Source organism: Seriola lalandi, unplaced genomic scaffold (genome assembly GCF_002814215.2).
Source record: "Seriola lalandi dorsalis isolate HSWRI2012SDOR001 ecotype SW California unplaced genomic scaffold, Sedor1 jcf7180002054464, whole genome shotgun sequence".
In the NCBI taxonomy this organism is placed as follows: Eukaryota; Metazoa; Chordata; class Actinopteri; order Carangiformes; family Carangidae; genus Seriola; species Seriola lalandi.
Window position 1 is genome coordinate 1,341,678 of NW_019525017.1, and position 11,822 is coordinate 1,353,499.

The following is an 11,822-nucleotide window of genomic DNA, read 5'->3' on the forward strand; positions in this document are numbered from 1 at the left end:
ACGGGCAGATTAAATCATTGCAAAGAGAGGACAATTATTGAACATTGTGGATATGTTTGATAATGAAATGGAATCAAAACTGGTAAACAAACATTGAGCTGGCTTACAACACTGCAGGGACCCTGTCCATGTCTTCTCTTGTTAGGAGAGTGCTGTACATTACACATAATTCCTTTTGATCTTCCAGTGGAATGGACTCAAAAACAAAACCTCAGGTGTAAATTACACCAGACAGTAATTTCCCAAATGATGCATTCATGATTATTACTCTTTACACCAGGTAAAACAAATTCACACACAATAGTGTGTGTGTGTGTGTTAAATTGGCTTCTGTCAGTTCAATAGGGAACATGTCAGATTATTATGCTAATTTGATGTTTTTGTTTTTGTTAACTGCTTCTGCAGTGGCTTTAGCCCTGCTCAAAACTTTCTGGTGCCACTCTGACACCAACAATTTGGATCTGGCTGCTATGACCATTTTGAATGATAGCTACTACTCACTGTCCTGATTCCTATTTAGAAGCTGTTTCGGGACGTTTTAGTGAAAAAAATCCAAGGCTAGATGAATCAAATAGTTTCAACAAAACACTTTGGGCAGAGGACTATAATTGTGATCATTAAATGGTATATATACATTTGCTGCTGCTGTTATCAGAAGGGATTTTTTCTGCAAGAATGATCACCTCAAAGCTGTTACAAATGAGCCACTTTATTAGTTTATTATTTACTTAACAATTAGTTCTGAAAATAATACGGTCATCTATCACATCTCGCTTTTCTAAATATCTTTTTAATAATAATAATAATTTTTAAATAGTTATATTGGTTTGATTATAATTAAGCTCGGTACCTTAGCATAGTTCACACTAAAAGACATTGTTACAGTAAAGTATCAGACAAAGATGTTATTAGTGCCAATGTGAAGTATTAAGCAGCGCGGAGTTTGTCCAACAGAGGGCGCGTTTTTACCGTCTCCCATGTGAACCGGAACGGTATATTTTCACCTTGGGTGCATATCGCTGAAGAGAGGCACTCGTTTGGTTTTAGCTAGAAATTTGACATTCAAATGAAAGATAAATGTCACTGTAACACTGAACCGCGTCTAGCTGTTCTTCGCGCAGAGAGGAAACATGAAACAAGACGTCAGGATACTTTTATTGGGGGAACGTAAGTCATTTACACTGACAGCTGACCACAAGCTAAAGGACTAGCAAGCATTAGCTGTTGTAGCTAACTTATTAACTTGGAGTTGAATATACTTCGGTTAATCCTAGTGGCGAAGACTATTAAATTGAAAATATATGTTTCTGTGTTAATTGAGTTTTAAAAGTGCGTATGTTTTCTACGAAGTGACCGCTTTTCACACGTTAGTTTCCGCTAATGCTAACATAGCTTAGAGTAACTTTGTATTCAATTTGTGAACGGTCAGTTAGTAGTTAACTCTAACTGTCATAGAGAACTTAAAGCGACATTACACAGATGTATTTTAATTGTTATTTCACTTCCGGCAGTTCCGTCGGAGATCATCGACATGTTAGCTAACTATAAATCTAATGTTAGCTGCACTTAGGCAGTTGCATTATGAACTAACGTTAGAAAGTTAACCCAACTACCTATTGAAAATCCAAACTGTTAAAACAAGTCACTGTGCTTTTCTGAAAGTGACACATTTCCCGTTAACTTAACTGTATCTAAAGTTCAGTGACTCAGTATTGACAGTTGTTAGGCATTTTGTAGATGCATCATAAATCATCATGACATTTGATTTAATATTGTCTTTTTGAGTCAGGACAAACACCTCTCTGTGCAGCTGCTATAAAATAGTGTTTGCTTCATGCCATATTAACCAGCAGCACTTCAGTCCATTTTTGGGCATTTGTGTGAATGATACAAATAAAGGAGTAGTCGGCTAACTTGCTAGTACATGCACTTTTTAAGTGCTATCACTTTCAGCATACAGTATGAGCTAAAATGGATCATTGAGTCTCTCCATGGCATATCCTCTCATCTTCTGCATATTGTCTCTCCTTACAGCCAAGGTGGGGAAGACATCACTCATCATGTCTTTGGTTGGAGAGGAGTTTCCTGAAGAGGTAAGTGTGAGTGCAGCTGCTTACCCCTGTGATATTGGGGGGTGGTCAAGAATCTGACCACCTGCTTCTTGTGGCCTGTGTCGACCTCTTTTTAGCAATTATGTCCACAATTATTCTACAGTAATCAATATTCAGCCAAGTGCTTTGTTTTTGTGCACTAAGGAAAACATAGTTTATTGGCTCTGTTCACTGAGTACAAGCTAATAAAATTCCTCCCTGCCTGTGTACGTGTAAAGCAGGAGGTGTTATCATTGTCCTTTTTCAGATTAGCTGGCAAATTTACTTCTGCTGCCGCTCCACTTGCAAAACTGACTTGTCACACAATGAAACAAGCTTAAGTTTCAATGTCTCAGTGATGATCAGATATAGAATAATTAAAATATCATTAAGGTTTCTAATACTAACTTTTCTGGGTCAAACAGATCCTGCAATGTACAGAAACCACTACTGAATTTTATTGAATACTAGGTACTTTGGCCAAACATTTATGACTTTTTGCCACATATTTAGAAAATTTCAAGAAATCATTCAGGACTGCTGTGTTATGTACAATGTGGCCAGTACAGATTTTTTGTGTAATTTGTATATATTAAAACTTTTTGACTATGTCTTCATTTAGTTTAAATGTATTTAATAGTAAAGGTGCTTGATACGACTTAAAATGTCTTTTTTTGTTCATATCAATATGATAGAAAATGTGAGTCTATATTATATATTATGGGATGCTGTGGCCTGAAAACCTGATGAGTCTGTCTGTGATCTACACACTCTGACAGGTTCCCTCCAGAGCTGAAGAAATCACCATCCCTGCTGACGTCACTCCGGAGAAGGTGCCTACCCACATAGTGGACTACTCAGGTAACATGACTACCGTGTAAACAATCCTCTGATGGTCTCATTGCTTGTTGCGCATTAAGACACCAGCTGTAAAATAAGGAGCCATAGACAAGGCATGTGGGTCTGTTTGACTTGATTTTCAGGTTTGTTTGTGTTTGTCCTTGACCCTGACAGAAAAAGAACAGACTGATGAGATCCTTAGAAATGAGATCATCAAGGTAAGCACACTTATTTAAGAGCAGTACTAATTAACGATCTGCACTTAAACATCATCATTTTTAACAACAGAGCATCTTAATAAAATCTATGAGAAACCAGATGCACCCTGTCTTAAATTAAGCTGGAACAACCTCAAACAATTCTTTGATAATTGATAATATGAAAAAAGTTGTATGAATAAAGGTAATTGCCTGTAACGTTGTCTGCAACTCGAAAGTGTTGCCACACATTAAATGAGACCAAAAAGCGAACATTTGAAGGTTGGTTCAGTGCTCTCCTGAAGTACTTAACAACAACATACACAAAAAAGAAATGTCAATTTAAGCTTTTTAGGTGTTATTCCCAAGCAATAACATCCTGAGCCTGATGTTTTTCCTTTCTCTGGCACTGGGGGTTTTTGAACATGCATAAACTCTACTGCTCATAGTAACAAGTGCCTCAATCAATATTTTTTACAAGTGATTAGTCTATTCATAATTTTCAGGGTTTTTATATGCAGATATCGTGGAGTTATTAAGAATTATGAATTATATATATATTTTTTTAACTGTAGGGCGTACCAGGGGTTTGATTAATATTGTTTGAATGGCATCTGATGTTTGTTTTTGATATGAAATTTTTGTCACTGCAGGCTAATGTGGTGTGTGTAGTGTATGATGTCACCAACGAGGACACAATAGACAAGGTAAGTAACCTGCTGCTTGGTTTACATTTTCTCATACTGTACAAGTATTCCAGATACTGTGTATTATGTTTACCAAATGCATTTAAATGAAAAAATACACTTTTGTCATACGCTGCTCTTCACTTTTCAGATCAAAACTAAATGGATACCTCTAGTAAATGGCAATGCAGAAAAAGGGAACAAGTACGTATAAGCTGTTGATGGGTGTGTGTTACTTGGGCTCTGCTTTGCTGTTGAACTTTGCTCTACTTCCCACTGTTTGCATGTAATGTTGGCAAACTTCGCAGTGTAGGAATTTAAGCCTGTTGTGGAGTTAGGTCACCCTGAAAATGTTACAAGAGCATCAGCAAAATGCCCAAAATGTGGTGAGTGAGGGCATTACACAGTATTTGATTAGCAATGAGTCTTGTCCCAAAGATTAGCCTGTATTATGATGTCATTGTGTATAACAAATCATGATAGTGTTGTACTGAGGGTTAACCTGTCTTCATATGTTACATCAGAGTTCCCATCATCCTTGTGGGAAACAAGTCTGATCTTCGCTGTGGGAGCTCAATGGAAACCATTCTTCCCATCATGAACCAGTTCTCTGAGATTGAGACATGTGTTGAGGTGAGGCTGACCTGCAGACTTATCCAGTCTGCTAATCACTGCTGTCTGTAAACACCTGCTAACCTTACCATTGTGATACACTCACGGTTGCTGGGTTTCACACAAATATTTACACATGCACACTTTATCTGGCTTTTAGACTGTGTAGGTAATTGTATCTGAAATAATCTCTCTGCTGATTTTCTCTTTCAAGTGTTCTGCAAAGAACCTGAAAAACATTTCCGAGCTGTTCTACTATGCACAGAAGGCAGTTCTTCACCCGACTGCCCCTCTATATGACCCTGAAGACAAACAGGTCAGCCATTTTTGGAAATGGGAAGCCAACTGCTGAGTCTGCCTGTCTCTGTCCCAATCCACTTGTGCATATAAATGATTGGTTGATTAATGATATGTTCTTTGTCCATCAATATTTTTCCCCAGCTAAAACCCTTGTGCATCCGAGCCCTTAGCAGAATATTCTACATTTCTGACCAAGACAATGACCGAATCCTCAGTGATGCTGAGCTCAACAGATTTCAGGTTCAAGTTAAAATAACCTAACAAAATGTTTTCTCAGCTATTGTTTGAACCAGAAAAAAATAAAGAAAATCATGTTTTTTGTAGAAATCTTGTTTTGGGAATCCTCTGGCACCTCAAGCCTTAGAAGACGTGAAGACAGTAGTTTGGAAGAACACCAGCGATGGGGTGCAGGACAACGGCCTGACCCTAAATGGTAAAAATCAGTCATGAATGAGAACATGCAGCTTTAAACCGTGTTGTTGTGGGGCCCCAGTCGTCTAAAGTTGTCTGTCATTCCTCTTTCAGGTTTCTTGTTCCTTAATACGTTATTTATCCAGAGGGGCCGACATGAAACCACGTGGACCATCCTCAGGAAGTTTGGTTATGACGACAACCTTGAGCTGACTGATGATTACCTTTATCCTGAGTAAGTCTACTGACTATATCCTGTCCATCGTTTCAGCTGCAAAACGGTACATTACTGATAACCATAGTTTTCCGAGCGAAAAGATACCTTTATGTATTCTATCGTTATCTATCTCAGACTATATTTTTCTAACATGTTCATGTGGCTTTGTCTGTATTATGTTGATTTGTACACACCTGTCAGGTATGGCAATTGTTCTTGTGTTTTCAGACTACGAGTCGCCGTCGGCTGCACCACAGAAATCAATCATTTAGGCTACCAGTTTCTCCAGCAGCTCTTCAACAAGTATGATGAAGTGAGTAGCGATCCTAGCTGCCTTTGGTTACAGTGTCCCTTTGGGCTCTTAAATTAAACAGATAAATATTGTGGGAAATCTCCTTACTCAATAGTGGAGAGTGTCCTTGTTTTGAAGAAGTGGCTTTTTTTCCTTCTTAGGACAAAGACTCTGCCCTGTCACCGGCAGAGCTTAAGAACCTGTTCTGTGTATGTCCTTACATGCCATGGGGTGCTGAGGTCTACATGACTGTGGCAACCACAGACGAGGGCCACATCTCTAATCACGGCTACCTTTGTCAGTGGATGTAAGTATGGCACTCAGTTGTCGATGATTTTATATGATTGTAAGCATGCCATAGTTTACACTTTAACACACTTAAAGGTAATTTATATTCTGCACTGCTCAAAGCTCACATATATGTCCATGCCCTCACATGCAGGCTTTCTGCATACCTTGACATCCACCGTTGCCTGGAGCACCTAGGATACCTAGGCTACCCTATCCTCACTGAGCAGGAGTCACAGACTTCGGCAATCACAGGTGTGTGTGTGAGTGTGAGACTGACTCTTAGAGATTGACTTAATTGTAGGAAATCCCAACAATCAGCATATGCATACAAACAGTATGTATCTAAGAAAGTTTGAGACCATCTGTGTGTGGAACATGGGAGACATACTGTACATTCCCCTTGAAAACATCTCATAGTTAAGCACTATAGGAGGATTATTAGTGTTAATCCAGTTCACTGTAGCCTAATAGATTTACATACCTGTGCATTTGTCCTTGAGATAGGAATAAATAGTTCCCTTTCACTCTGGAGTTTGCAAATTGCATGCGTCTACACTTTCATGTATGCATGGTTTGATGCATGGTGCACTCTCCACACATGATGAAGACATGTTTTTTTTTGTGTCTAAAAGAATATGGTTTAATGATTAAATTAGTGGCTCATACTTGAGCTTATATGAGGAGCAGTTGTACGTGTGTGCATGAGAGTAGTGTCACTGCAGACTGTGTGTGAACTAGTCGCAGCCCGAGGACGCTTTGCCAGGAAAGATTTGACAAGATTGGAAAGTGTGGTGTAATATGTCTCACTGCTGCTAATCACACACACTGTCTCTGTCCAGGAATGAGCACTTGTATTTAACCCGACTGTAGAAAGCAGCTCAAGTCTTTTAACAAGGGGACTGGTGACTGGTTTTAACATGTGTTTTATATTTGTGAATCAAGCTTTTATTATTGATGGTAATTGTTATTGTACGTGTATTTTTATCGATCGTGCCCTTAACACCACTAGAGGGCACTTTTTCTAAGATTGAAGTTATTCAATGTATAGACTAATCTTACTTTTACTTAATAAATGTAATAAATATAAAGCCTTATTGTCAAATATTTAAATTTTAAAAAGTCAAATTAAAGCCAGAGAGTTTGTGTTACTGATTATTTGGCAAGCTAAACTGATTTGTTAAAGGGAAATTGCTCTCTCGTTCTTTGTAACAACCCATGTCTTATTTTCACATTATTTGCTTTAATTCTTATTGTTTATAACCACACTTTACTTACAAGATCCATTGATAAAATCTTAGATACAACAGCTTAAAAATCCTTGGGAATAAACAGGTCATCACAAGTGATGTGTTGCACTGGCTGGACTGTAGCATGTATGATCTGTTTGGTGGCCTAGACAAACACAACAGTGATGAAACGAGAAGAAACTGAAGTAACAGCCCCGGTGGCAGGTCGATCTTTCTTTCTTCTTTGTAATGACAATGTTGGACTCCCGCCTCAGGGCTTTTTATAATATTGCCTGGAAAAGGATTAGCCCACAATATTGCATTGTATAGCAAATAGTGTAAATTAGAAACTGAAAATCAAAGACAGTATTATATTTTACCATTTGTTGGGGTAAGGCAGGTGGTCAGCTGCGTAATGTCGGATTAAACAGAATGACAATCCTGTGTGTTTGTGCCATTGGTTCATATTTTGCGTTTGTGTTTGTTTATATGTGCAGTGACACGGGAGAAAGAGGTGGACCTAGAGAAGCACCAGACACTGCGGTCAGTGTTTCTGTGCAAGGTGATCGGACCACGGGGGACGGGAAAGACAGCCTTTCTCCAGGCCTTTGTGGGCCGCAACATTGTGGTACGACACGATCTGCTAGTCTGGAGCTGAAAATGTCAAATATTTTATTATTAAACTGATAAATGAAGTCAATTTTTATTTGTATAGCGCCAATTCACAACATAAGTTATCTCAAGGCACTTTCCAAATAGAGCAGGTCTAGACCTCTTTATAATGTTATTTACAGAGATCCAACAATTCCCACCAAGAGCAAGCACTAGGCGACAGTGGCAAGGGAAAACTTCCTTTTTAAAAGGTAGAAACCTCGAGCAGAACTGGACTCAGGGTGGGCGGCCATCTTCCTCGACTGGTTGGGGGAGGGGGCAGTGATAGCAATATTAATAATAGTGACAGTAGCGGCAGTAACAGCGATAGTAAGGTAGTGGCAACTATAGTGCTCCTACTGATAAAAATAGTAATAACAGCTAATAACAATAATAATAAACATTGTTAATTATAGCACATTTTAGCAGGTTTAGCAGCAGGTGTTAAACAGGATCATGGGGGCAGTAGGTGGTTTGCAGTTGCAGGTCCAGACTCTATAGCTGCAGCTCTGGAGGCGGGAGGACCTGTGGAGAGTAACAGGAAGGAGGTAGAGAAGGAGAAGGTAGAGAGCGTGCTTGAGGGGAAAAAGCAAACGGTTTGAATGATGCAGTGAGATTCAGAAAGTTTACAGTGATCTCATCAGCAGAACAATTAGTTCTTGAAAATTGTGGGAACAGAGAGCTGGAGTATAAGGTTTAAGCCGATCAGACGGGTATGAAGGAGCAAGTCCATTTAGAACCTTATATGCCAAAAGCATCTTAAAGTCGCCATCAACAACACTGTTTTTTTTCTCTTTTGTACAGAATCAAGGAAATTCCAGCAGTGCCTTCTCCCCCTATACCATAAACACTGTCCAAATCAGCAACCAGGACAAGTACCTTATCGTAAGTAGCCCCCGTCTTGATCCTAATGTTGTCCCTCAACCTTTAATCTTAACTCAAACCTCAGCACCACACTATTTATTCTCCTTCCTCCCATGCAGCTCAATGAGGTGGATGTAGAGGCAGAGTTCCTGAAGGCATCAGACGCCTCCTGTGACGTTGCTTGTCTCATGTATGACACCAGTGACCCACATTCCTTCGACTATTGTGCCAGTATATACAAGGTCAGTCACAACAAAAGTTACAGGAAGATTTAAAGGATAATACCAGTGTGCTCACATAGGTTGCCCATCTACTTTACACTGTTGTTTGCACACAGCCTAGCTTATAATGCAGTATTACTGCTCAATTTGCTGCCTTCAGCAATTTCTACTGCTCATTTATGTAATTATAGAAAGCAAATTCTGGAGAGTTGAAAACTGTCTGCGTTAGATAATCCATTATATTAAGAAATGATGGAATGAAGACTGTGGTGCACAGTAATTTCATAGTTCTCAATTTCTGTGGCTGTGGTTACATGAACCTTTTTTTGTACAAATCACATCAATGCAAATTACAAAATTCACCGAAAGTATTAACGTGAGCACAAAATTAAAGGATGAAACATATCTTATTTATATGCTCTATAGAAAGAAGGGCTCTAATATGTGCAATGGATTGAATCCAGTAAAGCTGTTGAGAACGGGAAAATGAGAGACATAGATCTGCTTCCAGTATTATCATTGGTTTATCGATGTTCATTGCAGTGACGCAACATTTCAGTCTGTAAATATTACTCTGCAGTTATGGCCTCTGCAGGAGAGCGCAGGCCACTTCTAGCTTCTGCTGTTTCAGAATCTCCTGGAAACTAAGATCTTTCCCCTTGGAAAGATGTGCCACATTGATAAAAGCCTTGAAGTGGTTGAGAGAGCCCATGCGCTTTTAGGAGTAAAGGTCTTAAGAAAATAAAAAGTAATCAGAGTTGTTTACATTCCAAATTTCCTCTGTCAAAGAATTATAAAATGTTTAAATCAAAAAAAAAAAAAAACCTTCCAAAAAAAAGTGTATTTATTCTGAACAAGGTGAAGTAATTTAAATCGTCTTGGTCTGTTATTATGAATATTAGCGAGAATAAAAGGCTCCATGCAAACACAGTTACTGCTTTTACCTACTGTCAGACAGTTTACACCCACAGGAAGAAACGGGAGTCTTCACCAATAAATAAACAAAATAAACTTAAGATTTCACCTCAGAATTTTAACAGATCCATGCACGATCCTTTTACAGTTGATGTCATGATAAAAGTGATGTAGACTTTTCTTCAGTTTGTTAGGTATTACTACAGGAATCCCTTGAAAACAAATGATGTTCTCTTCTCTCCCAGCTAAAGTTTTCACTCTTTATCCCATTTTTTTTACTTAGCAACACTACATGGAGAGCAACATCCCATGTGTCCTGGTCGCTTCAAAGGTCGACCTACCTGAAATCAAGCAGCTCCACGGAATGACCCCAGCAGAGTTCTGTTATAAACACCGACTGCCTCCTCCACTGCCCTTCTCCAGCCAGTTCCTCGACTCCACAAGCAAGAACATCTACACCAGGCTTGCCTGGGCAGCAATGTACCCGTATGTTCTATTTAGACTTACATCAGAGGAGAATATTATGTTTAAAACATTGTGATGCAAGACAACTGTAATTTTAATGTTACTATCTGTACATTATTTAGTGTGGCTGACCTTCAGTGCTTTTTTTTTTTTTTTTTTCCTCTCATCTCAGACACCTGAACGGTTCAGACATGAGCAACACATCCTTCTGGCTGAGAGTGGCGTTGGGCTCGGCTGTGGTTGCAGTTCTGGGCTTTGCAATCTACAGAGCTGTTGCTAGACTGAAATGACCAACAACCAGCTGCGCTTTATCATTTCAAGATGATGTACGCTCCCTCCATCCATCAAGACCAAACCTCCAAGACCAGATCCAGACCCACCGCAGTGAACTAGATGAAGGCTGCATTATTTTATTTATCACCATAAAGGCTTCCAGGAAACTTTTCATATCTCTGCCCCTCTTAGTGTCTGACTTTTTCACTTTGTCCTACCCTCTGAGTCAACAGATCACAAAAATCCAAAGGCAATTGGAAGCTAGTGATCATGTTATTCTCCTTGCTGCCGTGCCCAGCTTTTTCTGCCTTACATTGTCTAACCCGGCTAAGTAGGAGTTAGCCTGTCTTCGCTCAGAACTGCTACTGTTAATGTCCAAACGGGTGCTTTATCAGAACAGAGGAAATGCACAAAGACGGTAGTGTCAAATCCACTGCTTTCCCCTCAATTATCTGTAAGAGTTGATGGTGAGATTTGAGAGTTTTGATGTACATGCAGTGTTTCATGAGCATACGAGAGAAATGCCAAATCGACAAGACTAAGGAACCAAAGGGCAGCACATGAAGCATTTTTAACAGAGGACGTCCTGACTGGCTGCTGATGAAACTCCTCAATGAGCAAGACTTTCCTTTCTGACCAAGACACCACAGATACAAGATGTTCATGTCTGATTTGCCAAATAACTCCCAGCAGCAATGAGTAGTCATAGCATGTGATTTGCGTCTTAGGCATACCATTTTGCCTGAGAGTGAAACATTTTAAATTGCTTGAATCTTATTGTTGAAATGTTTTTAGCAGTAAGGCCTCCACTGATCTGCTGTGGCAGGGAGAGATTTCTCTTAGTGCATGGAGAAAAATGGCAATCCGTATAATATGCATCTGCAAGTAAGCAAGAAATATCCTATAAAAGGAGATAAAGCAGATCTTAAAATGACAAAATCATTAAGAAGAATCTGGTCAGATCTCTGCTTTCACTCCATCTGTTCACATTGAAATCAAATTAATTTTAACTGAGACTGAAATAGATTTGTAATCTGTGCTTTTTCTATTCACATACACCTGACACTGTGCATACACTGACCATTTTACATAATCTGCCATTGCATTGTTCTCCAACATGAGTCAGTCATGTTAATGTCCATTTTTGTTGATATGTTTTGCTGGTGATCTGCTGTTTCTGCAGGACACAATTCTGCGACTGAAAATATGGCTGTTTTCTTACTGAAATTGGACTGATTTAGATGCTTAATAAAAGACCAGACCAGACTGTG

The 11,822-nt window shown here is 39.1% G+C and overlaps 1 protein-coding gene across 1 annotated transcript; it reads left to right on the plus strand.

Moving 5' to 3' along the window:
• The first annotated feature begins 979 nt into the window (after positions 1 to 979).
• rhot2 (ras homolog family member T2) lies at positions 980 to 11,822 on the plus strand. Its single transcript, XM_023411380.2, has 19 exons — positions 980 to 1,167; positions 2,035 to 2,093; positions 2,870 to 2,951; positions 3,105 to 3,148; positions 3,781 to 3,834; positions 3,965 to 4,017; positions 4,338 to 4,446; positions 4,640 to 4,741; positions 4,867 to 4,965; positions 5,050 to 5,158; positions 5,251 to 5,371; positions 5,582 to 5,666; positions 5,807 to 5,952; positions 6,088 to 6,188; positions 7,660 to 7,790; positions 8,618 to 8,698; positions 8,797 to 8,919; positions 10,097 to 10,299; positions 10,451 to 11,822. The coding sequence occupies exons 1-19, from the start codon at positions 1,131 to 1,133 to the stop codon at positions 10,566 to 10,568; spliced, it is 1,857 nt and encodes a 618-aa protein (XP_023267148.1). The 5' UTR covers positions 980 to 1,130; the 3' UTR covers positions 10,569 to 11,822.

What these genes read in the sequence shown, in the direction of transcription:
- rhot2 (XM_023411380.2), top strand. Translation starts at nt 1,131, where the DNA reads ATGAAACAAGACGTCAGGATACTTTTATTGGGGGAAC. An exon ending in AATGCAGAAAAAGGGAACAA is followed by an intron (nt 4,018 to 4,337) that starts GTACGTATAAGC and finishes ATGTTACATCAG; the next exon opens with AGTTCCCATCATCCTTGTGG. An exon ending in TTGTGGGCCGCAACATTGTG is followed by an intron (nt 7,791 to 8,617) that starts GTACGACACGAT and finishes TCTTTTGTACAG; the next exon opens with AATCAAGGAAATTCCAGCAG.